The sequence below is a fragment of the Trachemys scripta genome, chromosome 8, assembly GCF_013100865.1.
Source record: "Trachemys scripta elegans isolate TJP31775 chromosome 8, CAS_Tse_1.0, whole genome shotgun sequence".
Taxonomy (NCBI): Eukaryota; Metazoa; Chordata; order Testudines; family Emydidae; genus Trachemys; species Trachemys scripta.
This window is the reverse complement of record NC_048305.1, coordinates 92,202,838-92,224,028: the sequence shown is the minus strand read 5'-3', so window position 1 is coordinate 92,224,028 and position 21,191 is coordinate 92,202,838. Positions and strand designations below refer to the sequence as shown.

The 21,191-nt window shown below is 40.1% G+C and overlaps 2 protein-coding genes across 10 annotated transcripts in view; one reads left to right on the top strand and one right to left on the bottom strand.

Annotated features, from left to right (window-relative positions):
• The window catches only part of DOCK7 (dedicator of cytokinesis 7), a 155,845-nt gene that overhangs the window by 68,458 nt on the left and 66,196 nt on the right, over positions 1-21,191 (bottom strand). The gene's annotated exons all lie outside the window — the stretch shown is intronic.
• On the top strand, positions 9,182-20,635 carry ANGPTL3 (angiopoietin like 3). Its single transcript, XM_034780471.1, has 7 exons — positions 9,182-9,773; positions 10,920-11,030; positions 13,556-13,673; positions 14,512-14,625; positions 15,931-16,026; positions 17,946-18,218; positions 19,058-20,635. The coding sequence occupies exons 1-7, from the start codon at positions 9,279-9,281 to the stop codon at positions 19,237-19,239; spliced, it is 1,389 nt and encodes a 462-aa protein (XP_034636362.1). The 5' UTR covers positions 9,182-9,278; the 3' UTR covers positions 19,240-20,635.

Genomic DNA, 21,191 nt, shown 5'->3' with positions numbered 1-21,191 from the left:
GAAAGCACAGATCAGAGGAGACCAAGCACTTTAAAGTCACTATTCTCAGTCACACTATGGCCCTTTACACCACTCTCGCAGCACAGAGTCCTTACATTGGAGATGTATATAATTTACACCCATTTAAGGCTCTTGTACATTGCCAAGAGACAATTAGGGCTTGTCTACATGAACAAGTCCTCTGTGAAGTGGGACTAGCTCAAAGCCTTCTAATGCACAGGTAACAAAAAGATGGTTCTTGCCCCAAAGAGCTCCCAGTCTATGTTACTAAGACAAGAGACAACAGGTGGACACAAGAAACAGACGTGGGGAGCACAAAGGAACAGTGAGATAATTCATCAGTGTAATAAGCAGCGGCCTCAGAGCATAAGTGACAGACTGAAAACAAAAAGGCTCCTCTTAGATTGTCATCACAAATATCTTGCTCTCTTTATGTGTCCAGAGCTCCCAGTAATTTCAGTAAGAATTCCGTGCATGTATAGTGGGGAATAATACTGGGTTTGAGATCTTCTGCAGGACTCTGAGAAGAGAAAGCTGCTTTTAGGGGGCTACCCACTGGAAGTCGGCTCCTGTACAAAGCAGCTCAACTCTACAGCACCAGAATGCAATATGGGGCTGCATGGTGAACTCAAATTACTGTGAAATGTGCCTACTTCTCACACGGCAAATTTCCTCTCTTCAGATGAAGTCCTTCATGCTGAATGAAGCTTTTGAATTTCATCCCCATTGTTCACCATGCCTAATCAACGTTCTCTTGTTCTTTCAGAGGGTGGCTCATGTTTTTTTTGTGGCTCCACTAAATGTCCTCGTTCGGGCATGAATACAATTGCTCCGCGATGTTCTTTTTAAAAATAGAAATTAAAATTTGCTTTAAAATGCACTTTGCTCACAAAACTTTCATTAAGTATTATTAGTGCTTAAGACAGGGATTTAATGTATTTGGGAAGCCATGCTACAAGATCCCTGTATTAAAGGCAGTGTTAGGGCTGAGTTATGTAGAATAGTAGAGATGGGCCAAGCCAAAAACCTAGATCCAAACATCCATTCTACTCCGAGGGGCTCGGAGGTGGTAGGGTAGAAGCTATCACAGCTGCTCTGTTCCACCCAAGGAATCCCTAAGCAGGGAGGTAATCCACAAGATGACTTTAGAGTGGCTGTCACACTGCAGCTAAGATCTGGCTCATCAGCTTTGGATAAATTCACAACCAAAAAATACGGGGGGAAGACTATTAGTTGCTTCCTCCCCCACTTCTTTTGATCATCTCTCATTTAAATAAAGGCTGTTAGGACAATCATCATGTATATTGAGGGTAAATTTTCAAAGGCAGTAAGGTGTATAATTTCCATTAATAGTCCATGGGCATTAGGCGCCTAACTCCTGTTTGTGCCTTTGAAAATTTGCCCCTGATGATTAGATGATACAGCCAGCGGTGTCATAAGTGTGCTTTGTCGGGGACTTAAATACAGTTCATCACAGGATAAAAAATACCCAGCTATTCAATCAGAATATGATCCTGAATCAGCATGACCTGGTTCTCAGCTCACTCACATGGCCCTGGCATCACTTCACTTATACAGATCTTGTACAGTAGGTGCTAGACCCCAGTTTCATCTTCATTTCCCCTTTCTCCTGTTAAGTTCTAATTATTTTTCCTCTCTGCTAAGCCATCAAGCCCCATGAAACAAGTCTTTCCTCCTTCATTAGAGTCACTTTATCATAAAGGCTCATTTCATCACTTGTTTTGCACAACGTGCTGGGCACTTTATAGACTGGCTGGAATGCCGACGATGTTATCACCGTCCGCTGAACATGCTGAGAGAACGTGAAGTCAAAGATTGGCAAAGACTGCCTAGCTATGTGGGCTTTGTGTCAAGTTACTGGGCTGTTAAGGGTTAATTATTTGGCACAACTTTGTTGGCAGGGTCCCTGAAGGTCAGAAGTCTACAGTCTTAGCATGGTTTCAGAGGAGGAAAATAGAGAGACAAGACTGAGTGGGACACTAGTGTGGCCAGATATTTGTGCAGAGGACAGGGCTAGAGAACAGAGGGAGGATTTGCCACTGGGATGGGGCTGAGGTGGCAGTAGACATGCTCGGTCTATGGTGATTAAGAAAGGACCCCACAGGGACTTCGGCTGCCAAATAACAGTCAATACCTTGTGGTTTCATTCACAGGTTTTTAATCAATAAATGTTGCAGCCAAAGGCTCTAAATCCGAAGACTGGTGTCTAGGGCTTTTATTGCAGGACATCTGCAATGCTATGCAAAATGTATGCAAAGCTTATATTACTTGTAAAGGAGCTCAAATGAACTTTTACCTTCATAAAATGAACTGTTAAACGGCAAAGTCTTTCTCAGCCCAGGAAATGAAAGCACCAGGCAGTTCTCTAAATATTTATGTAATGTGATTGCAGCCATTTTCTCAAATCCTTAATTTTTAATACATTTATAAAGAGGTGATCCTGAACTCTTGGAGGGAATTTCTCACCGTTGTTAAAATTTCCCTTTTCTGTAAAATCCAAAGACATTTTTCTTTGTTTTATTCATACTATAAAAATCCTTAAAAGCTCACTTAATGCGGGTCAGCCAGGTAGCAGGACATGAATGCCCTTCAGAACCATGTTTGTTAAATACATTTTTTTTCCCCAACAGTGTGAGGTCTCAGCTCTCAGAGACAATTTTCTCCTACAGGCTCGGAATAACCCCTTGAAACTTATCATTTAATCAGGCTAGTTTTTTCCCCCCTGGACCTGGCTTGTGCGAATCTCTTTGGTGGCTTTGTTGTGGTATATTGAGGGTGGGACTTTCAGAAGTCCACTGCTGTTGAAATAAATGGTAAAACTCTCATTGATTTCGGTGGGGACAGAATGGGCCAATGACGAGTGCTTTGGAAAATCCCACCCATCATTTTTTTATTTTTGACTTTAATCATTTACACCACTTCTTCCCGCCAAGAGCACTGGACTTACTTATACTGTGCTACACTGTGGCTCAATTCTAGCTACTTCTTGAACCATCTCCTAAGTCTTACTGAGAACAAACTCCAGGGCAGCTTCTCTTCTCCTTGGGAAAAATGAAAACACTGGAAAAGTTACTGGGGAAAAATTATGAAAAATATTTGAAAAATGGAAAGTGGCTTTGTTTTAAACTCTGAAAACGAAAGCAACTTCAAACATTTGCCAATGTGTTTTTTAATTTTTCAACCAGTTCTACTATTTTGTAACTTACAGAACAATAGCAGTATGGGACAATGACAACTAGCTGTCTTCCCCTGTTACGAAGTGGTGCCATGCTTAACTGAAAACTTTATCTGAATTGCAATCACCAAGTTAAGGGTTCAATGACTTTTAGTCTTTTGACTATATGACTGTCATGGATTTTTCCATGCAGAAAATACCTATACCTTTAACATGCATATTTATCTTTCTTTTTAAACACTGGAAGGGAGGAACAGGCTGGGCCAATAGGTATTTTCCATCTTTAATTCCTATAATAAGGGATCTATCCAGATCAATCATTTAAAATAAAACTCCACAAAACATTACAAGTTAAACTGTAAGGGCCCAAAGAAATTTCGGCACAGACACAAGTACAAACTCAGGCCTCGATCCTGAAAATACTTAAGCATATACTTAACTTTACTCATGTGACTAGCTCCTTTGAACACTATGGAGATACTCATATGAGTAAAGTAATAATGCAGGATATAGTTTTTAATAGGACTGAAATCAATAGGGCACCATACACATTTAATGTGTTTCTATAGAAATTAATCTGAAAATGCTTAGAATTTAGTAGAGAAAGATATCCTTCCAATAGTAGTTTTGGTCTAAAGTAACTTGTTATAGGCTGTAATCTCATGGACACACCCCTTAAAAACCCTGATACTATGTGGTACAGCAATCAATCAATCTCACTGAATCTAATGCTCTGGTATAAAGCACTATGCATTCTATATCACAGTTAAATATGGTAATCATTATTATCTCACTACAGGGGGGGAGGGATAGCTCAGTGGTTTGAGCATTGGCCTGCTAAACCCAGGGTTGTGAGTTCAATCCTTGAGGGGGCCACTTGGGAATCTGGGGCAAAATCAGAACTTGGTCCTGCTAGTGAAGGCAGGGGGCTGGACTTGATGACCTTTCAAGGTCCCTTCCAGTTCTAGGAGATGGGACATCTCCATTATTTTTTTTTTTTTTTTTTTTACAAATATGACTACTCTATCACAGCATTATTATAATTTTACTCGTGGCGTTAATATATAGCATAATCTAATAAAGGCTAAAGAAGAAAGATTAAATGGGTTCATTTTAACAATAGGCCAGAAGTGATTTGAGCTAATACATACTCTGTGCTATTGCTTCAAGATCTGTTTATAAAGAAATGTGGCCTGCAAGTAATGTAATTGCTTCACTCTTGGTTCCATTAAGCCACAATATTTGTGGTTATCATCTTGTAGCCAAGTTTGTGAGCAAGGCTACGGTCAATGTCAAAAGCCACAGCCAAAGTCATTGTTATTCAATGGATTAGCCACGTTCATCACAATGTACCTGGAATCTAAAGCCCTGATGCAACATAGCACATAAGCACATGCATAACCTTTGACATGTGACTAGTTCCATTAAAATCAATGGAACTACTAAACATACTTAAAGATATGCACGTGCAGCGCTTTGCTTAAATGCATAAACTTTTGGTGTGTATATGGACTCCACTGGTCTAGGAAATAAGTGACTAGCGGCTGCTGTCATGAAAACAGGTCAGGAGACCACAATTTTCAAATTTTATTATCAATACCTCATAATGCTATGAGTTTGTAGCGTACCTAGGGATAGTGAATATTTCTGTTAACTTTGTAATGATTTCTATATCATCACTCTTAATTGTGCAGATCAAACTGAGGCATCTTTAGGTAGCATTACACTTGTAAAGTGTAAAGCATTACACTTGTTTAGTAGATACACACCAAATACTGCTGACAAAAACCGAATGCACTGTTTTTATTCCCTTTTATTTCCTCTTACAAACAAAACAGCACAAAACAAGAACCTTGTAAAAAATTACTTGACATTTCTCTAACACTATTAATTTGAAGATCTCAAAGTGCTTTACCAACATAAATTAAGCGACAGGACTCTAACGAAGGAGAGTATTATCTCCTTTTTACAACTAGGAAAACTGAGGTACAGGCTGATTAAGTGACTTGTCCACGCTAACACAGCAAGTTAGAGAACCCAGGAGTCCTGACCAGGGCCGCTGAGAGCGGGTTCGGGCCCCGGTGAAATTTTTTTTTCAGGCCCCCCAGCAAGGGCGGACTGGCTAAACAGGGCTGACGAGAGGGGGGGGGGAAGCTGTGCCTTGGGCCCCCTTCTGGACCGCCGGGCCCCGGTAATTTGTACCGGCTTCACCCCCCTCTCGTCGGCCCTGGCCTTGACTCCCCTTCTCCTGCTCTCTTCACTCCTCTATACATTCTCTCAGGGAAATACTAAACCATTCAATAAATTACAAACTACTTAACTTCTATGATGCTTCTTAACATGTTGAATATGCTGGGCAAATACACCTTCAGTGCCACCACAATACTTTGTCCATCAAGACACACTGTTCAGATTTCAATGGAACTCCAGAACATCAATGCACAGGAGATGATCAGCAGAGGGAATAGGACAAACGGAGGTGAAATGATTAGGAACAAACAACCAAAAATAAACTCGTTTCCAATGTCCTTTTACACTAAAAAAACCTCCACTGTTTGTTACATCTGACAACAAGTGACCAGAGAGAGACACAGTGGGTGAAAGAATATCTTTTACTGGCTATAACCTCACCCACCCACCTTGTCTCTCTAATATTCTGGGACCACCATGGCTACAGCAACACTGCATACAACAGGTGACCAGACAGACTTCACTACTGGCTGGCTGGGCTAACTGTGCATGCCTCTTGCACATAACCACAGCCAAAACTTGAAACTGGACCCTGCCTGTCACTTTACTAGGGACATCAAAAGAGAACCTGCTTGTGATATGGTTACTAAGATCTGTGCTAAACTTCTCTCAGCTAGAAATGGCTCCTTCTACATCTTACACTCGTTTATTTCTTACCTGACTTAAAGCAGGTTCTAATCAACTAAAAGGAAACAAACCATCAAAAAAACCCTTGCATTGAGGGAAGGTAGGGGTGCGTGCGTGTGTATACATGCACCTATATTCCTTTAGTGACGGCCATTTTTTCAGTTTTGTGATTTGTTCTATCAGGTAAAGAGACAGGCAGGGTAAAGTCACGTCAGGTTAAACATGAAATCTTTTGGAAATTTGGTTATAAATTAAAAACATGTTAAGATCACTTGTGCCATGGGCTGGGCTGGCCCCCCGCAGCACCACAGACAAGAGGAACACAAAGAGTGGCACAAAGCTGTCTTTGACTCCCTACCCCACTTGAGTTCTGCACCCAGCGTAGTTCCGCTGGATCCTAGGACTGGGGCCCAAGTCCTCAAAATATCGGAGGGTAAAGAATTAAAAACCATGGATTGCCCTCCTGATGTTTAAATCTTTTCTTTGCCTGACTTTTTAGATACATTTCAGGATCAAATTATTCACAGCCCCTTGTCATGCTGTCTGTTCATTCATCCCGACATTTTACGAATGTTTCCTACAAGACATTTTCTAGTGATTTGTCTCAGCATTCTTCCAAAACCTCAAACATGGTCGCCAACTGCATGGCAAGGCCCAAGTCCTGCTAGCAGACTGCATGGCAAGGCCCAAGTCTGCTGGATTGTTGTCTCTCATCAAGATTATCTCCTTGGGATACTATGAGAAATGTGGTTGTGATCTGCTGTGAAGTACTGACTATTACATCAGATTATTTCTTGTATTTGCTTTGATCATATGCCAGCCGATTTATAATGAAATTCCACTGTCCAGAGCTATGAACTTTATCCAGATTCTCTATCGTTTTTCTGTGGCTGGTGTACATGAGCTGATCACTCAGATTCTGCACCGATGTAATATATTACTCTACCTATTAATCTGTGCAATAGAATTTAAAAATAATTTTCATGCCACTTAATATTTTATGATTTATTGCATGTCACCAAATTTCCTCATGCAGAGGTTCAGTGCCCGGGTTAACAACTTCATTTCAATACACTGTCCTGTTTGACACTGAGTTATGTGCACATATGGAAATAAATAAATAAATAAATAAATAAAGTTGAGCAACTAGGAGGCTCTCCCCACTCCAGCCAGCACTCCGGGAAAAACCTTGAAAATCCTCCAAAAGTGCTAGAGGGCACATTATAATCAGTGTGGGCAGATTTCCTATATTTGTATGTGACTGCACCACAAGCCACTGTTAATTCAAAACTTCACTGCTCCTTGCAAACTGGTTGGTTCTAAAGCAGGCAATCGTTCCAGTCATAAAGCTGAACACTTTCTTCAGAACATCCTTGCAAGACTACCCCCACCCAAACTTTATTTATTTAGGGCCAAATCTAGGCCATGGAGAAGGATTTTAGGGCAAGGGAGATCTATATATGGGTATGTCTATACTACGGAGACAATACTGGCATAGCTAAACTGGAATAGTTATGCTGGCATAGTTTCGTAGTGTAGACGCAGCCTGTGCTGACAGAAGGGGTTTTTCTGTTCATGTAGGAACACCACCTGCCCAAAACAATATTAGCTATGCTGATGGAAACACTCCTCCAGTGACACTGCTGCGTCTACACTGGGGATTATGTCAGCATAGCTATGCCAGTCGGGGGTGTGGTTCCCCCCACTCCTGACCAGCACAGCTATGTTGATACAGAAGCTCCCCGCCTTACGCAAGTGTTCCATTCCGGAACGCCTTGCGTAAGTCGAATTTTGCGTAAGTCGGGAACCTATCTCCGACAATTATGGGAAAAAAAAAAAAAAGCTTACAGAACTTTTTCCATAAATCCGGATTTCCATAAGTCGGGTTTGCGTAACCTGGGGAGCGTCTGTATAACTTTCAAGTACAGACCAAGCCTAAATACGGCTTTGTCCCTCTCACCTACCCATGGGAATGCCCATGGTTTGGGGCTTTGCATAGCCAAGCTAAATTAATGGCTGGTCTACACTAGGAACTTATATTGGCATAGCTACATCTCTCGGGGTGTGAAAAATCCACAATCCTGAGAGACATAGCTAGGCCGGCCTAACCTCAAGTGTAGACCGCGCTAAGTCAAAAAAAGACTTAACTATCATCTCTTGGGAGGTGGATTACCTATGCTGATGGAAGAACACCTCCCATCAACATAGGTAGTGTCTACACCAAAGCATTACAACAGCACAGCGGTAGCAGTTTAAACGTAGACATACCCTACGACCAGGAAAAGTTTATCTCACTTGCATCATCCACAAACCCATGCAAATTCACCCTGCAAACATATGGAAACCCCTGCAGAATTTCCCGCTGAAACTCATGATGTCCTAAAAACACTCCCAGCACTCAGAGGACTGTCCAGCATAGGCATAGAGGGGATGGTAAATGGTAGCACAGCTACTTAGGAAGAGGATATCAAGGAAGCGGATTAGCATGGATTGGCAGATGCTCCATGCGGATGGCTCATGGTTTGCTGGAGTTTCCTTTAGGTTCCTAAGGAATCATGAGCATCAACCTTTGCCCTCCTGATCACATGATGCCTCAGAAACCCAGTGGTTCTGATTTCCACTGCTTGAACCTTGAGAAGTCATGTACACTTGTGCAAAATGATCACAAAGTGAATCTGCCAAATCAGAATTCTCCACTCATATACACCAGTGATAGCATTTTATATCCACCCCCAATAGAGGCAGAATCTGAAACACAGAGATTGCGTCTCATTTATGCTAAGGCCCTTTTACATTCCTCTGGCAAAGTAAAGAACCCTTACACTGTAACTCAGAGGTAATTTAGACCCTTATCCATAGTTCAAGATTATGATAAAAAAAAAAGAACCTGTAAAGAAAGGGGTATATCCATCAATACATCACATCGACCAATAATTTTAACAACAGAATAGCTGGCATATTGGAAATCTAAGTACTAGTTTAATCAGCAACAGGCTGGTCACACAGGTTTATCTTTCCAGATATCAACCTCGACAGGACAGAGGTTACATTAGTTCAATTATACATGGTTTAATGATCAACTGAATCCATTTGCCTTTTCTGAACCGAACAGGCATATATATAGGCTAAATTCTTCGACCTAGAATCACCATACAGGGAAAACATCTCTGTTCAAAACTACCCTAGGACATTGGAAACAGACACCATGAAAATAACCCTCGTCTTTCTTTTCATTGCCCCTTTTGCTATTTCAAGTAACATTGACAAGGACTACTCTTCCTTTGATTCTGCTCCTCCTGAGCCAAACTCAAGATTTGCCATGTTAGATGATGTGCGAATTTTAGCTAATGGGCTTCTCCAGCTTGGGCACGGCCTTAAAGACTTTGTCCACAAGACCAAGGGGCAAATGAATGACATCTTTCAAAAACTCAACATTTTTGACAAGTCTTTTTATGAGCTCTCACTGCAAACCAATGAAATCAAGGTAGAAGAAGAAGAGCTCAGAAAAACAACTTCCAGATTGCAGGCCAACAATGAAGAGATAAGGAATATATCCCTCGAGCTGAACTCAAAGATTGAAGACCTATTACAAGACAAGATCCAGCTTCAAGAGAAAGTAGGGGGGCTGGAAGAGAAAGTAATTAAATTAGTCCACATCCAGCCTAAAGTTCAAGAACCGAAAGAAATGACTTCACTCAAAGTAAGTAGACTTGAGGAAACCCAGAGAGTAGAAAGCCAAAGTAAATCGGAATGCTATTTTAGGGAGTGTTACTCTGAAAGCCATGTTTCCTCCACACATTTCTAGAAGCAGTAATATGTATTTTGAGAAATAAGCTTTGTATATTAATCTGGAGACTAATAGTCTTGCAGAAATCAATTCAAGTGTCTTATTATGGGCCACAAAATGTCATCAGTTTTAAAGCATAAATCCCCAAAGAAATCAGTGAGGAAATATGCTTGAAAACAGATGGAATGATATGGCCCTACATATTTTGTTCTGCACTTAAAAAAAAAAATCAATTTCAAAGTACACTAAACCATAATGGTAAACCCTTTGGAAATCAGATTAACTAAACTACAGCACAATACAGTTCATTGCAAAATGGTGGTCTATGTGAATTCTGATAGGTTTAATGTTTATAAGATTTAGTAACATCTATTTTAAAAATGAACTTTGAAGAGGGGCTATCTATCTATGGTACTTATATGGTCCCCATCACCACAGTACCTGAGCACCTCAAAAATTTAAATATATTTATCTTCACAACACCCTGGGAGGTAAGGCAGTCCCATTATCCCCAATTTACAGATGGGAACTGAGGCACAGAAAGGCTAGGTGACTTGCCCAAGGTCCCACAGAAAACTCATGGCACAGCAGGGAAATTAACCCAGGTCTTCCAAGGCCTAACCACTGGAGCATCCTTCCTCTCTACTGGCCTACTGGTATGTGTTATTTATATAGTTCAATTAAAAACACAAGACAGCGCCACAAAAATTCATTCTTTGAATCACCTACAGAGTAGGATTAAAGTGTTTGAAATAAAGGACCAAATGAAGGTCTCTGAAGCTGAGAGCAGTTTTGCTCAAGTAAGAGCTACATAAATTTGATCCAAAATTGGTGTAGATACTCATTGCAGAGGAAAAGAGAGGATTCTGCCTCACAAGATAGGACAGGGAAGGCAAAATAAAGGAAAACAATAAACATTGTGCAGTGGTTTTGCCTTTAAAAACTGACACCGATAAAAAAAGATTGGGTTGAAGGCTACTTTTGCTAAGGCATTAATCTGATCTTTCTAACACAGAATGAAAGCTGTCTTTGATGAAGTTCCTCTTTTTTCTCCTCCAGAATTTTGTACAGCAACAGGACAACCACATTAGGCAACTTCTCAAAGTTGTACAAGAACAGCATGCACAACTTGATAAACAGCACAATCAAATAAAGGAGCTGGAAGAGAAGGTAGAGGAACTAGTTATCTGAATACACTTCTCCTTTCCAGAATTCATTCTGATTGTCTGAGATACCTAGGGGTGGAAATAACCCCAGGGGCCAAAATGCAAATCTTGGGACACAATCTTTCTGTGGGTGTGCAACTTCTAAATGCGACAGAACTGTTGTGGTACTGTGGTATGTGTTTGGGGCTAGGGCACAAGAATGATGAGTATAAAGTTCTGCACCATGGACCATAAAACCCAAGTGGGGCATGTTTGGGGATTGTAACTTTTCTCATTTTGTTTAATTCTCTAATTACCAATCTCACTGTTCTTCCAACTCTGTCCTTTCTCCTGCCTCCCAGTGTTAAGTTATTTTCCCTTTTTCCTCCTCTCTGCTGCTATATTCATTTCAACACAGCACCATGCCTCTGCACTAAAATGTTTAACCTCTGTTACCACAGCTGTGGGTACAACTGACATGTTTTTGAAATTGACATGCTCCTATTTAATTTCACTCCTCAGAGCAGGCCCCAAAAGAAAAGAGTTTTTAATGTAGGGCCCAAGGGCTCCATAAACTCTCTAGAGGTTGGGACTAGTTGCCTGAGTTGTGTTATTTAGGTGCCAACTTAAGTTACCCCTTGCGGGGGAGGGATAGCTCAGTGGTTTGAGCATTGGCCTGCTAAACCCAGGGTTGGGAGTTCAATCCTTGAGGGGGGGCCACTTAGGGATCTGGGGCAAAACCACTACTTGGTCCTGCTAGTGAAAGCAGGGGGCTGGACTTAATGACCTTTCAAGGTCCCTTCCAGTTCTAGGAGATGGGATATCTCCATTAAAAAAAAAAAAAAAAAAAAAAAGTCCATCCACTGATCAAGATACATGTCAAATGGACAGGTAAGCAAATTGGCAGCTTATCTCAGTGAAGGAGTTTCATAGACCAAACATGAGTTTCAAAGAGGCATTATAGATTCATAAATTCTACAGCTGGAAGGGACCTCAAGAGGTCATCGAGTCCAGTCCCCTGCTCTCACAGCAGGACCAAATACTGTCTAGACCATCCCTGATAGACATTTATCTAACCTACTCTTAAATATCTCCAGAGATGGAGATTCCACAACCTCCCTAGGCAGTTTATTCCAGTGTTTAACCACCCTGACAGTTAGGAACTTTTTCCTAATATCCAACCTAAACCTCCCTTGCTGCAGTTTAAGCCCATTGCTTCTTGTTCTATCCTTAGAGGCTAAGATGAACAAGTTTTCTCCCTCCTTCTTATGACACCCTTTTAGATACCTGAAAACTGCTATCGTGTCCCCTCTCAGTCTTCTCTTTTCCAAACTAAACAAACCCAATTCTTTCAGCCTTCCTTCATAGGTCATGTTCTCTAGACCTTTAATCATTCTTGTTGCTCTTCTCTGGCCCCTCTCCAATTTCTCCACATCTTTCTTGAAATGCGGTGCCCAGAACTGGACACAATACTTCAGTTGACGCCTAACCAGCGCAGAGTAGAGCGGAAGAATGACTTCTTGTGTCTTGCTCACAACACACCTGTTGTTGCATTCCAGAATCATGTCTGCTTTTTTTGCAACAGCATCACACTATTGACTCATATTTAGCTTGTGGTCCACTATAACCCCTAGATCCCTTTCTGCTGTACTCCTTCCTAGACAGTCTCTTCCCATTCTGTATGTGTGAAACTGACTGTTCCTTCCTAAGTGGAGCACTTTGCATTTGTCTTTGTTAAACTTCATCCTGTTTACCTCAGACCATTTCTCCAATTTGTCCAGATCATTTTGAATTATGACCTTATCCTCCAAAGCAGTTGCAATCCCTCTCAGTTTGGTATCATCTGCAAACTTAGTAAGTGTACTTTCTATGCCAATATCCAAGTCGTTGATGAAGATATTGAACAGAGCTGGTCCCAAAACAGACCCCTGCGGAACCCCGCTTGTTATCCCTTTCCAGCAGGATTGGGAACAATTAATAACTACTCTCTGAGTACGGTTATCCAGCCAGTTATGCACCCACCTTATAGTAGCCCCATCTAAGTTGTATTTGCCTAGTTTATTGATAAGAATATCATGAGAGACCGTATCAAATGCCTTACTAAAGTCTAGGTATACCACATCCACCGCTTCTCCCTTGTCCACAAGACTTGTTATCCTATCAAAGAAAGCTATCAGATTGGTTTGACATGATTTGTTCTTTACAAATCCATGCTGGCTATTCCCTATCACCTTACCACCTTCCAAATGTTTGCAGATGATTTTCTTAATTACTTGCTCCGTTATCTTCCCTGGCACAGAAGTTACACTAACTGGTCTGTAGTTTCCTGGGTTGTTTTTATTTCCCTTTTTATAGATTAGTATATTCAAAATCTCCAAGAACATTTATAAAACACTTTTCATATTGTACTGTACACTGATTATTTTAAAAGATTAAATTGACAATAAAAATGGATACAGTACCTTGGATCGTTGAACTAAGTATATGACTTTTGATTATAATTCCAAGATGCTTGGGAGATCAATAATACATAAATATGCTTCTTTTCAGCTAAGCAATACAAGTTTCCAAGAAAACACAGAGAGTTCATTTTCTCTGAAGCAAACTGAACCAAAGATCATTCCCCTTCCTTCACATAATTTCACAGCTCCAGTTCAGGAATTCAATGGTAAGATCATATAATGCTTTAGCTAGGACTGTGTAACGCATATGCGTGCATGCATGTGCTCATTGTTAAATGGTCAGATACAGGAGGTTTTTACCTTTCTTTTTCTAGTTTCTCTATGAAGCCAGTTCTTATGAAAGGGGATGGGTTTTCAACTTTGGAGACTCGAGTCCTCTATTTAACTACATAAAAGGTGCAGCAGTGCACATTTCCCCACACTGCCCCACAAATGTGCCTCCACTTTCACAAAGTGGGACAACTTCTAGGGTTGAAATAGTCCGGTCTCTGACCTTTCCCTGGGTTACATTTTGTATGACACATACAAGGCAGTACCTTTACTGTCAGTTTTGATGATGCAGGCATTTGTCCATTTGGAAATGGACTGAGACTGGGATTGACAGGACTTGGATTAGATTTTTAAAGCTGATCAGCATTTTTAGACTTCAGCAATAGTAACGTTTGGGAATTCAGTCTAATTCAAACAACCATGATTAGAACTTTGTGGAGAAAAGAAGTCATTATGTCCAACGGTCTGTTTTTAGACTATCCCTTTTGTAAGATTATCTAAATTGAAACCTTGCCTAATTGAGCAAACACCAGCTGCCCAACAACCAGTTGGCCACTTTTCCTCTGACGTAATTTTTAGCCCTCAGAATTTAATTTGCCCATTCCACAGAAGGAACCGTCGTAAAAGAACACTCCTGCTGAACTAACTATTCCAGCTTCTGTTTTGTTCCAAGAGGTTCGAAAAAGGCAATAACTTTTGCAGTGTTGGATTGTGTCCTTCAAGCTTCTTAACTGCAAAAAGATATCTGTAATTCTTTAATTATTGCTATTCCAGGTGTTGCTACTGATTGCACTGCCCTTTATAAGAGAGGTGTACGGACGAGTGGCATTTACTCTATTAAACCCAACGGCTCTGAAGCTTTTAATGTCTATTGTGAAATGCAATCTGGTAAGACCAGCTACACTAGAAGCAGTGTAATTCTTCCTTTAACAGTTTACTGATAAACTGAAATGTGCTTACTGCCCTAAAATGTACACAACCTTACAGCAGACCACCCACAAGGTTGTCATCTATTATATAAGGCTGACTGCAGCCAGTGGCATTTCCGAATTCGTCCCTATTTTTCAAAATACCACAGAGAATTGAAGAAATCACTTCCATTCTTTGTTCAGTCCATTCTTCAGTATAAGCAAGAGGCAAATCCATTAGCCTCTGCGAGAAATAGTTTTTAATTCCTACAGCCGAATGACCACTAAAAAGCAATGATTACTAACACTGTATTACAAACAACTAGTAACTTTTCTAAATTAAACCAGTTAATTGCATAACACTCACCATGGCCAGCTAACAGTGGTTATGCTTTGAATAGTTTGACACGCATTCTTTATAAGTAAAAAAAGCAACAGGACTTTTTGTGGCTTTTTACAGATCCAGACTAACACGGCTACCCTTCTGATACTTGATTCTTTATAAGGTTATTCTGGGGTACAGAATTGCCATGAGTTTATCCATGCTAGCACATTTTAATTAGTTTGTCACCAGTCAGTGACCATGTTGGATCTAAACAAGGATTGTGTCCATGCACAACATGGTTGATACACACACAATAACTATGGCAACTACTGATGGTATATCTTTGCCAGCAGCCTACGCTGGTATCTGCTTGTCTTCCTGTAACAAAGTCATAATGCTGTTATTTCGTGGTACACACGCATGTGTATCACCAGTCTGGCCAGCTGTCCTTCCTCCCATCGTATCAGACCACAGCACAGTGCCTCTCAGACTGGCAGTGCTGCTCTATGTAAATGTCCTCTTGGCTCCCTGATCTCTGGCACAGCTGCCTAGAGTTTCTAAGAATACACTGATGCAAACATAGTGAGGTAGGGTGATATGTTTGGATGTGCAAACATGGTTGGCCTGTGGTTTCACTGTGAAAAGAAGCTGCTGAAGGGTCATAATTCAACCATGTTTGTTGTAACTGGGTCAGATGAGGGTGTCATGACCTGTTACTTCAAAAAACAAAAAAATCAGTCACGCTTTATACGAATGTTAGCATAATATCCTAAGCAGTCAAGAGCTACCACTTAAGAGAATTTTGTTGACTGTAAATGGTATTTATAAAATGCCCAGCAAAGCTACTAACATGGAACAATTAAATCTCTTTTTATCTATTGCTCTGCTCTTGTCCAAGTCCAAACAAATGGTTCAAATGACCTACCAGGTTTATGTTTTCCTTCCCTTTGTCATTCACAGACAGCTCATGGACAGTCATTCAAAACAGAGTTGATGGATCACTAGATTTCAACCAAACCTGGGAGAGCTATGCAAATGGTTTTGGTGATCTCAAGGGTAAAGGCACTCTTTTTGCTCCTTTATTTTTTTATAGGCTGTTAGCTGCTTTCAGATGCTGGAATCTTGGATGAATCTAGCGCATTCACACACCAGCAGGCAGAAACAAGCAAACCAGTCTGAGCAGCTCATATAGCTAATGTGAGACACTGTCTATGGCATACCAGGAAACATAAGGCCCTGAATTCAGCAAAGCACTTAAGCAGGTGCTTACCCTTAAACGTACTCAGAAGCTTTGCTAAATCAAGACTAAAAAAAACTCATTTCAGCTTTAAATGTTATTTTATTTATTTAGATTCTGCCCTTTTCAAACTCCCCACCCAAAGTTCTAGGTTTCCGTGATACACATTTCCGACCACAAGAAATACACAGTAAACAGCGGCAAAGTAAGCAGCACTTCTTCCTCCAACCATAGCATGTAAAAAGCAACAGAGGGTCCTGTGGCACCTTTGAGACTAACAGAAGTACTGGGAGCATAAGCCTTGCATCCGAAGAAGTGAGGTTCTTATCCACGAAAGCTTATGCTCCCAGTACTTCTGTTAGTCTCAAAGGTGCCACAGGACCCTCTGTTGCTTTTTACAGATTCAGACTAACACGGCTACCCCTCTGATACTTGACAACCATATCATGTTTACACTAAACACCACCACATCAATTGTTCAAGCTCAAGACACCATTAAGCTAGACAGTATTTTCCTCTCTACACGTCCAGTCTCCCAATCGTTGGCAGCCAATCATCTTACCTGACATGTGAATGGTGAGGAAACACCCATGTTTATATTAGTGAATCATCAACTCTAAGACCATTTTTAATGCCAAGCATTGGCTAACAGCTTGCCTATCCAGCAGATTTTTCTATGCATCTATTAAAAATTACTTGATTCTCCTTTTACAGAAAAAAGACTCACCGTGGCAGGACTCAGGTGGCAGATTCAAGCCACCGATTTCCCAATCTACCCACAGAGCAGTGGGTAGACAGCAGCATGATATCAACTATTGCTTTCTTTCACATCTGCAACAGTGAAGAGTTGCTCTGCTCCTCCCTCTGGTGTTGGAGCAGTAAATAGGACTGAGGCAAGCATTTTCTCATGTAGGAGGATTTCTGCCTCTTATTTTAAGGAATGTGCCTTACTTGGTGTAGAATTCCCACATCCCATATCAATATAGGGTGCATTTTGTTCCACAGATCAGAAAAAATCATGCAAAGGATCATACAAGTATACAGAGATACCAATGTATGACTGTGGCCTGTGAAGGATTTTCTAACATGAACGTAAAAGGGTGGAGTGCTGCTTCTTAAAGTATTGTTCTGTATTTTTTCAAAAGAGCTTGTCCTTTGTTTCTTGAAATGTAGGTTGGCACCTTGCTTGTGTGGCATTCACATTTGGCAGTATTGTTTTTGTACGGGGATCAGCAATAGACATAATAAGAAGCTGGTTCATATTCTGCTAAACGATATGTTCAACTATCAAAAAGTCCATGAAGGAGAAAAACTACTTAAATTAAATCCATTTTTTTAACATAAGGGCATCAAAATCCCAATTTAGGCCCACCACCACCCCCCCCCCAACCACAAGTGAAATCCATTTCCATTACAATTAAGTTTTATATATGTCACTTGCTTCACTTATCATACTGTTTCAGTTCCGCATTTTTTTTAAAATGTCTGGAGTCCCCTTTGCAGTCCTTCACAAGCGCTGTGAAAATTAGGAGAGGTTCCATTTCATTTATATATCTAGTTTTTATTGATCACGAGTGTGTAATTAAAAAGATGTAAACAAAAAGAATGTTTCAGGAAAAGATCAAGAGTTCCCAAGACTCATACTATTGATTTAATTAAGCAATGAATAAACCTTTTTAAATAATTGTGCTCTGTCTTAACTCCATACTAATGATATTCATGCAACCTGTCCTTGCAGGGGAATTTTGGTTGGGACTAGCGAAGTTATATTCCATTGCTAACCAAGCTGACTACATTTTACGTATTGAGCTGAAAGACTGGAAAGATAATAAACGTTACGTCGAGTACACATTCACCCTGGGAAGCCCAGAAACAGACTACACACTTCATCTTTCAGAGATCTCAGGAAATATTCCCAACGCACTGCCTGAACAAACAAAACTGAGGTTCTCTATGATGGATCATGACAATGCTACAAAGAGAGATTTCAACTGTCCAGAAAGATATTCAGGTACCAGTATTCGAAGCACATTAAAATTTCAGTTCCTTTGTTACATTAGATATAACTTCATGAATTATTGGGAATCTACCTATAATGGCTCAGCTGTCATGGATGTTAGAGATTGAAAAGACTAATTCATAAAATCTCTCCCCTGCAAATGAAGAACATAAAATAAAATAATAATTATCAGCACTTATATAGTGCTTTTTCTCCACAGATTTCAGAGTCCTAAGACACCACCTGAGCATTATTATCCCATTTCACAGGTGGGGAAAACTGAAGCACATAGATGCTAAGTGACTTGCTCAAGGTCATAGAGTGAATTAGTAGCAAAGATAGAAATGGAACTCAGGGGTGAGTTCCTTGTTCATTTAAGTCAATAGGAGTTTTGCCACAGACTTCAATGGAGCCAGGAGTTCACCTCCCATGTACTGGGTCCTAGTCCAGCGCCCAGCTACTGGACTACATTGGCTTTCTACATGTAATCCCTTTTCACACAAAACAGAAGATGGACTGCATATTAACTCCACTCTATCATACGCAGCAGACTATAGTTAAGCCTGCAGACGAGTTTCCATTTAAAGCCTGATTTTGGTCTGCTTTAAAATGTACAAAATAAGTCATATTCACCTCAAAACTGATAGCTATATCTAGGACAAAGGTAGAATTTTCCTATACATTTAAAAACCAAAAAACCAAAAGAGAGTCTCCCATTGACCTCAATGGGAGTTGGATCAGGCCTAGAGAAGCCTTATTTTGAAAATGCAGTCCAAATCAATGACTAGCCTTCTGACGTCAAACAGGAAAAGTAAAATTTGAACTAAATGACACCAAAATATTGTTTTTAGGTGGCTGGTGGCACAGAGCATGTGGGGAAACCAATCTGAATGGAAAATATATCAAACCAAGATCAGAAGGAAAACTCGAAAGGAGACGAGGAATATACTGGAAGCCTCAGAAAGGAAGATTCTATTTGATCAAGTCAACCAAACTGATGATACATCCTATGGATTTAGAAAGTTTTGAGTGAAACCTCATTCTGATGTGTTTAATTGAACACATAGTCAATGAACATTAAACATAACATGAACTAATAATCAGGGCTGAATGCCCAAATACAAGGCATTACATATATTCCATACTACTCAATGATACAACACGGAGGAGTCTGCTATGGTCTTATGGTATATTTTGAGAATATTATTATTTTTTCCAATATAAATATGTTTCAAGTTCAAAACTACGTACGCATCTCCACCTTTGAACACTAGTGCCTAGAAACTGGATGTGTTTTTGATATTTTGGCAGACTGTATTGCATGTGGACAAGAATTTTCAGGCCAATGCATTCATTTCTGGATTATGTAGAGGAGAATATTCAAAATGTTTCAATAAAAATAACAAACTGACAGAATTCTACAGAAAACATTTAAGTATTAGTTTTGAAGAAAAAAAGATTTTACTTTATAAAGTAACTTACTTTCATGTTAGACTCAAGTACTATAGTCTTGGAATGTGTCTATGAATGAATGAATTGGCAAATAATTCTGCATTTTATGGTACCATGTATTTAAATGTGAACATCCAGCTGTGCATCTTGAGCCAGATCTTCATTGTTGTGCTCATGCAACTATAAAAGCAGCACATCTGGAAATCCAAAATGTGAAACTAACCTTTTATATTATACTTTGTAGAATAATTATTAGGGCCTGATCCAAAGACTGCCATTAGTTTTTCGCATGGATTTCAATGGGCTTTGAATCAGGCCCTTAAATTACCTTTTGGTATTCCTTATTTATGGAATCAACTGGTGGACAAAGTGCTGTGTTTGAAACAGACCGATTGCCTTTAATATAAATAGAAATCAATCCTGCAACCTATACCTATGCAAGAAATCCCACTGAAGTCAATGGTGCAACTCAACTAATCACATTGGTAAGGACTATAAGATCCTGCAGGACCTTCAGTCACAATCCTGCAAACACAGATTTGCATAAATTTACTCAAAGGAGGAACCCGCAAAGATGGGACTATTCACATATTTACGGTTAAGCGTGTAAGTGTTTGCATGGTAGGAGCCGTAGAATGTGATTATTTTGAGTCATATTGACTTTTGTATCTTACCTAACAACTGTACTGTATGAATTTTGTAGCATTTTAACATCTGTAGCCATTAAAAACCCCCCACCTTTTTAAACTATATTTTGTCAAAATAAAAACAAAGTTGAATATAATTAGCAAATTTCAGAGAAACAATGAACTAACTAATTTAATTAGAGGTCTGATGCTGTTGAAATGCACTCATTACAATCAAAGTAAGCTGCTCAATCAAGAGAAACTGCACATTTGTACCTATGTACTGGAAATGTTTAGTTGTTTGTATGACACTTTAAAAATCAATAAAGAAGATTTCCAAAAAGAAACTAATATGTACCATGAATAAAAGAATTCTTAAAGGGTTAGTTTTCTGTGAGTTGGTTGAACCCATACAGAGGTTTGTCTAGTTCACAGAGGCCAAGGAGACCCACACCAGCTTAGAGGAAAGGTAGTCTGGGGATGAGGACAAGAACTGTCTTGGTGCTGCTTATCCTCTGTGCAAATCTCAAGTCCCCATCTGCCAACATCCTTGGAAGACAAGCAACAGCAGGGCTGTCTCACCAGTTTTTCCCACCAGCTTGTGCTGTTCCATCCTACCCCCAGGACTGGATCCTCACTCCCCTGTCCTGCCCCTTGTAACAATGCCTGAGTGATAAATTTACTGTACTGCTATTTAGACTGTACTTCAAAGCTCTCCAATTTCAGTGGTCTGGTGTTGGGTTTTTTCACCGCTAATAGACTAATCCAGAGACACAAACTAATTCACTGTCCAGTCAAGAAAAATCATTACTTCCTGGTTAAGCCCCAGTCACTAGACACATAGAAGACTGCCAAACATCTGGAAAAAAAAAACAATGAGAAATGTCCTGCCCCTGAGGAGCAGGAA